At 36.0% G+C, this 7354-nt stretch overlaps 1 protein-coding gene across 1 annotated transcript in view; it reads left to right on the forward strand.

Moving 5' to 3' along the window:
• Positions 1 to 6388, forward strand: part of PPP2R5A (protein phosphatase 2, regulatory subunit B', alpha) — an 85402-nt gene extending 79014 nt beyond the window's left edge. Inside the window, exons 8-12 of the mRNA XM_008585081.1 lie at positions 1748 to 1798; positions 2147 to 2266; positions 2352 to 2479; positions 3241 to 3342; positions 5193 to 6388. Of these exons, the coding sequence (XP_008583303.1) occupies positions 1748 to 1798; positions 2147 to 2266; positions 2352 to 2479; positions 3241 to 3342; positions 5193 to 5325 (534 nt within the window). The 3' untranslated portion in view covers positions 5326 to 6388. The remainder of the gene's footprint in view (positions 1 to 1747; positions 1799 to 2146; positions 2267 to 2351; positions 2480 to 3240; positions 3343 to 5192) is intronic.
• Positions 6389 to 7354: the final 966 nt, after the last annotated feature.

Here is a 7354-nt window from a genome sequence, read left to right on the forward strand (position 1 = left end):
GCCCCATAGTCCCTTTCTTGTATTTTGTTGTATTTTGGTTATTAAGATTGTACTAGTCACGAAATAAATTGGGAAGCTTTCTGACATTTTTTGTGCTTATAATGGTTTAAGTAACAGGAATTATCTGTTCCATAAGGTTTCTCCCTAAAATAACCTCCTTCCCTATATTAGTCCATTTTCTGTTGCCTATAACAGAATACCTGAAACTGAGTAATTTATAAAGAAATGAAATTTATTTCTTAAAATTTTGGAGGCTAAGGAATCCAATATACAGGGGACGCATCTGGACAGGGCCACCTTCTTGGTGGGAACTCTCTACAGGGTCCTGTAGCAATGTAGGTAATCACATTGTGAGAACGGCTAGAGCCCTTTAATGTGCTCACTCGCTTGCCTTATAAAGCCATGAGTGCCATTCCTGTGACAGCCCACTAAACCATTAGCCCCTTACTCCATGAAGGCATAGTTGTCACAATCCAATCACTTTCAACATTGCTGTAGTCTGATTTCCCACCCTTTTAGTACTATTATTATGGGGATCAGACTTCAGTAAGTTTGGGGAGACATTCAGTCCACAGCATTCTACCCCTGGACCCCGAAAACTCATGTCCTTCTCACATACAGACACATTCATTTCATTCTCTTAGCCCCCCAGTCTTAACTTGTCCCAGCACCAACTCAAAAAGTCCAGAGTCTCATCTGTGAAATTAAAACAAGTTATCTACTTCCAAGATACAATTGGGAGGACAGGCATAAGACAAATTCTCATTCCAAAACGGAGAAATGAAAGGAAGGGGTAATAGTTCCTAAGCATGAAACCCAGCAGAGCAGGCAATAAATCTTAAAGCTGGAGAATAATCTTTACCCGTAACTCCATGTCTGGCATCCTCTGCACACTGGTGTGGAGGTTGGGCCTCCAAGTCCTCAGGCAGTCCCGCTCCCACAGTGTTCCTGGACTCAGGCCACACTTCAGCTCTCCCAGGCTGGCATTGCCCACTGATAGCTCTATAGTTCTGGGGTCTCGGTGGCTATCCTGCTCCCACAGCTTCATTTTCCAATAGGCTCTTTCTCATATCTATTTGAGACCTCTTCAGAATGGCCTTTACGCTCCCTCACCCCACCAAGTCATTATCATGTTTTCCTTTATTTTCTTAGGAGACTTAAGTAGTATATACTCTTAAAATTGTTTTATTTATATAGGGGACTTCAGAAAGTTCACGGAAAAATAGAATTAAAAGATATAATATGAATCTTTCCATGAACTTTTTAAAGTACCCTCATATATTTAAATTGATCACTTACAGTGGTCTCCCTCCATTAGAATGTAAGCTCCATGAAAATCAGAGACTTCATCTGTATTGTTTATCAGTGTGCTCCTAGCATCTAGAACATAATAGGCACTCAGTAAATATTTGTTGAATTAATAAAAGTTTAAAACTGAGCAAAAAGTCTGGGTATACACTTAGGTATTAAATAATATTGATTTAATGTAAGCTCCTTGAAAATCAGAGACTTCATCTGTATTGTTTATCAGTGTGCTCCTAGCATCTAGAACATAATAGGCACTCAGTAAATATTTGTTGAATTAAAAAAAGTTTAAAACTGAGCAAAAAGTCTGGGTATACACTTAGGTATTAAATAATATTGATTTATGTCAGAATGAATATTGATAAAATCACAACTATTGAAAATATCCTGGGGTTAACTAGCTTCATTGTTCAATTCATGCTAAACTTTTTATTTTTTGCAGGTGATCAGAGGACTGCTGAAATTTTGGCCAAAAACATGTAGTCAGAAAGAGGTGAGTTTTGTTCACTAAAAGGAGTACATTTGGGCAGGCTGGTTAGTAGCTCAGTTGATTAGAGCACGGTGCTGATAAATGTAGTGCATTTTATTATAATTTCTCAACCCCAGAGTTATAAACCATGCCTCTTCAGACTGGTTGTATTGCTGCTGCTACAGAGTGGGAGATGTAAGGAGATTTGGTAGAATAGCTGTGCATTATAGTAAATTTTACCATTCAGATCTTTTTTTTTTTTTTTGCCTACTGTATAATTTTCAGATTAAACTTCTCATTTGTATGGTTTCTATATTAACATCATATAATTTGTCATATTATGCTTCTTAAAAGAAAATTTTTTTAACCTAGGTGATGTTTTTAGGAGAAATTGAAGAAATCTTAGATGTCATTGAACCAACACAGTTCAAAAAAATTGAAGAGCCACTTTTTAAGCAGATATCCAAATGTGTTTCCAGTTCTCATTTCCAGGTATGATGTTTTCAATGAAGCTGTTCATATTTTATACTATTATTACTTTTCTCTTGGTTTTGACATTTCTAAATGTCTTTTTTAGGTTGCAGAAAGAGCATTGTACTTCTGGAATAATGAATATATCCTTAGCTTGATTGAGGAGAATATTGATAAAATTCTGCCAATTATGTTTGCCAGTTTGTACAAAATTTCCAAAGAACACTGGAATCCGTAAGTATCTTTGATGTTAGTCATGTTTTTTCTTGTGTTTTTCTTTTAACCTTTTTGTCATTTGATTTTCTAACTCATACATGAAACCTATACAGATTTGGAACTTATTTTAGGGTTAACATGACATAGTGTTATTCTGTTCTGTATTTTATATACATATAGCTTCATAAAGTTGTAAATGTATGTGTCTGTATGTCCTTTAAATATATGGTCTTAATTTCAATTGTAAATTGTAAATTTCCCTAGAGGTAGGACTATCTGATCTAATATTCCGCACCATTGTGTGGAGAGACCAGCTGAACATCTGCAGAGAATGCAGACTACTGTATTAACGCAGAGTTGGGTTGATCTGCTCCCGGTATACAGTCAGTCTCACTTCTGCAGATAGCACTGTCCCTGGGAAAAACTGAAGTGCTAAGGTCATAGTGATATTCAGAATGCATATATTCTAACTTCTGTAACATCCTTATCCAGCCTTCTGCTTTTATTCTTACAACTAATGGTAAACCAGACATTTTTAGCTAGAGTTTAATTTAAGCATGATAAAATAGGGAGGATATAAGTTTTGGAGTCAGACCATCTCTACCACCACTGACTGTGTGACCTTGAGCAAATTACAAACCTCTTGAACCTCAGTTTTATCGTCTCTAAAATGGATTAAATGAATCTGCCAACATTTAACTCGTTTTACAAGTAATAGTATTACATTTCCTATGTGTTAGCAGCATCAGTAACCTAGTACTGGCTCGTTTTCATTTCAGGACCATTGTAGCATTGGTATACAATGTGCTGAAAACCCTAATGGAAATGAATGGCAAGCTTTTTGATGACCTTACTAGCTCATACAAAGCTGAAAGACAGAGGTATTTGATATTTTAAATTACAACATTATTTATACATTTTAGGTTACTTGAAAGTGATTTAGTTCAGTCAGGTATCTTCTCTAAGTTAAAATTACCTAAGAAGTTAATTTTATTACATTAAGCATTACAATTTGAAAGTCTCTAAACACTTCAATCATTTCCAGATAAACTAGCCCCAATATTTTTATACAATTTGTTAAGCAGAAAAAGCAGTGACATTTGTTATTTAAGGTTGTTATATAATTTACTTCCCCTAATGGTTAGATTATGATTTTAATGTGGATCATAAATCCTGTTTATTCTGTTTAGCCTTAGATTTCATCAGCCTGGACGCATTTGCATTGTGAAATATAATTTATGCTGAACTTTAAATACCAATTTAAACAATTTGATTTCTTCTTATACTTATGAAAGCCATGTCCACATGGGCTTCCATAGTGAGCTTTACTCTTCAACTGTTCCTTACATAGTAGTTTGATAGTTTGTACATTGTGAATTGTCAGAAGGTGGTATTATCAGCACAGTTCTGCTTTGGGAAGAGGGAACTCACATGATGATATGCTTAAGGCTCAGGGTACTATTCATATGTTGTTCCCTGCAATAATGTATCTTTTAGAAAATAAGTGATAGCACATATCAGCCTTTAGGAACATGGTTTAGTGATTACCTTTTTGAGAACTTCATAAATTACTGTATAAAAATCTTTTAAAAATCAATTCCTTCTCATATATTTATTTCATACTTAAGAAGATGGGCAGTAACCACTGTACCTGAGCCCACCCATCATTTGAAGATAATAGCTGCCATTTACTTTTTTTTTTTTTTTTTTCCCCTGCGGCTGTTTGGTGCAGAGATCTGAATCAAAGTATATTGCCCATTATCTTTAGAAAAGCTAATCTATTTTGTTTGACTACATGTTCCTAGTCATGGTTTTCTTGTGTCAAGTAGAAAAAGGATAGCCCTTCTTCAGGGGCATCGTAGCCCTTCTTCAGGGGCATCGTAGCCCATCAATAACTAACTCTATACATTATTTCTTTTAAATAGCAGCATTCAGGCAAGAGGAGAAATTAGGTACATGATTTGAGCCCTATGAAGCAATGAGAAGGAAGATGACTAGGATCCTATGAAACTTATATTTGTAAAATGTATTTCATGTGACTAAGAAAAATCATTATTTCTTACTATCTGCATAAATCAGCAAATCCTTTAAAAGGATTTGTCCTTTAAAATTATATATAACCACAGAAACACAGGCCAACATTTTATTATATTCATATAGCTTTTCAGAATAGTTTGGTCCAAGTTATATAGAAATGTTTTCCTTAGAATCAAAATTATTTGAAAAACATATAAAACATTATGATTTTTGTTTGAGAGAGATTATTCAAACTTTAAAGTTTTCATTGACATGTAAGAGAGGAAATGGGTACAAAAGGAAGTGGCTTCTTTGTGAGGTGGTGAAGGGAAGGGCTGCAGAGTGACCTAGTGGCCAGCCCCTCCGGTCTTTCTGTCTAGAACACATGACTACTGCAAGAAGTTTACTTGAGAAAATTAGTGTAAAGGTACTCTGTCAACTACAAAGCAGTGTTGCTGTGGTGGTGGAAATATGTAGGGAAGGGAAAGCAAGTAGAAACTTGCAGTTGGTACAGAAGATATTCAGACTTAGCAGATACATTCAGGAGAGTGACAAGGAGAAACTGGGGGCTCCGGGTAATTAGACTACAATGCTTAGCAGAGGAATTTCAGTGAAACATGAGTGAACAGTATGTTCTCCAGTGCACTGCCAAACAGCACCTTTCTTCACGTTCTGAAATCAAAATTTCTGATAAAATTTTTTGATTTCTCTACAGAGAGAAAAAGAAGGAATTGGAACGTGAAGAATTATGGAAAAAACTAGAGGAGCTAAAGCTAAAGAAAGCTCTAGAAAAACAGAACAGTGCTTACAACATGCACAGTATTCTCAGCAATACAAGTGCCGAATAAAAAAAAGCCTACCGCCTTTGCTGGATAGGCAGTTTTGTACACTTTTTGAAATATGTAAAAATTGCAAAACAAACCTCATCAGTATAATTAAAAGGCCAATTTTTTTCCTGGCAACTGTAAATGAAAAAAATATATGGACTAAACATAGCCCTGTGCTGTATCATGGCCACAGTATATTGTAACCTTTGTCTAATCGTTGATTTATTGTGTCACTTCTGAAGTTTCACAAAAATGAATGAATTTTATCATCTATGAGTGAGATAATTATGGGAGTGGTAAGAATTATGACTTGAACTCTTTTTTGATTGTGTTGCACATAGACATAGTCCGCTCTGTATATTTTTCCCTTTTATAATGTGCTTTTCACATTGCTGCAGACCTTAGTTACATCCTAGGAAAAAGAATACTTCCTGAAACAAAACTAAGGTATCCCTATTCTTTTCTGTCTGTCTCTCCCAGAAATATGATGGGAATTATCTATCCGAAGCCCTCCCTCAATAAAGATATTACTTTACTTTGGAATTTGAGTAAAACCTTAAGTCTCCAGGCTTTTTAAAGCACAAAATATAAATAAAAGCTGGGAAAGTAAACCACAATTCTTCACATTGTTCCTCATGAATATCCCCTTTCATCTGCAACTCCCCAGAGTGATGAACACAGATCGATAGAGGCAGCTCAGGTGAACACCTTGCTCGCCTCTCAATTCATTCCTCCTCCTCTTGAAGGCTGAAAGCAGGGCCTTTCCAGTCCTCACAACCTGCCATTCCCCGAGTCCCTCCTGACCCAGGGATGAAGCTTTGAGTACCACAGTGTGGTGATGCAGAGCGCTAGTTGTCACTGCCTGGCTTTATTTAAAGAAATGCTTCCTCTGTAGAGTTCTGGGAAAGTTGACTATATGGAGGTCCTATATGTTTTTACTTGGTCAAGTATTCCTCACATCTTTTGTTACCAGAGTACCATTCCAATCTCTTAACTTGCAGTTGTGTGGGAAACTTTTGTAATGATAGATCTTCACTGGGGATTGAGCAGCATTTAATAAAGTCTATGTTTGTATTTTGCCTTATGTCCTCTTTGTGGTTTTTTTTTAGTTCTTAAGCTAAGGCATCCAGGAAAAGCCTGCCCCTCCCACCCCCTTTATATACACACACAATACATATGAATATTTACAGATGTTTTAAAGACAAATTGTGGGATGTATTCTTAAAAATATGAAGATTATATACCAGGATTGGGTGTTCCAGCCATTTACCAAAGTGTATCTGTTTTATAGAATATTTGCATAAAATTTTAAGTTCTAGGCCATCCTTCCATCATGTCCCTGTATGTTCAGAGGATAGGTTTAACTTACTTTAAAGCTAGTTTTAATTAAAATAGACCCAGAAAGATAAATCTCATAATCTATAATAAATAATAGCACTTTTTGTGAAAGGCAGAGAGATTGTGGCAGAGTTAGAAGTCAGACACCACAAAGTGTTTTTACCTACTGGTACTTACTTCCACTTTAACAGTTAAAAACTCTTGCACAGGTTCTGCACATTACTCCCAGGTCATCACAAAAGCAATGCCTTTCACGTTCTGTGGCCCCAGAAGAAACCCTTCCTTTTGGTACAACGGCTCATATTTTACAACATTTTCCAGTAGCAGGTATTGCAGAGCCACCTTGTCAGCTAGATTCTCTTCACTAACCCAAGGCCAGCCAGTATTATTAGCAGCTGGGGATAGCACAGTTAAAAGGACGATCCTATTACAAAACAACATGAGAAGGCAAGCCCCTGCCTTTCCAGAAAGTGAAGGTTAGGTCTAAATGTCTATTTTGTAGAAGGCTTAGATATACATTTCTTCCACTGAAAAACAGCCAGAGTGGATTTTGACAGATTGCAGCTAGTAGTTTTTTTTTTCTTCAAATAGATAAAAATGTTCGCTTCCTAATAAGCTACTTACTCTAAAGCACATTTAATAGGTGTCTCAACTTCTCATAATATAGGAAATATACTTTCAGTTATATTCATTGAAGCAAATTTTCTTAGAC

Source organism: Galeopterus variegatus, unplaced genomic scaffold, assembly GCF_000696425.1.
Source record: "Galeopterus variegatus unplaced genomic scaffold, G_variegatus-3.0.2 Scaffold3446, whole genome shotgun sequence".
In the NCBI taxonomy this organism is placed as follows: Eukaryota; Metazoa; Chordata; class Mammalia; order Dermoptera; family Cynocephalidae; genus Galeopterus; species Galeopterus variegatus.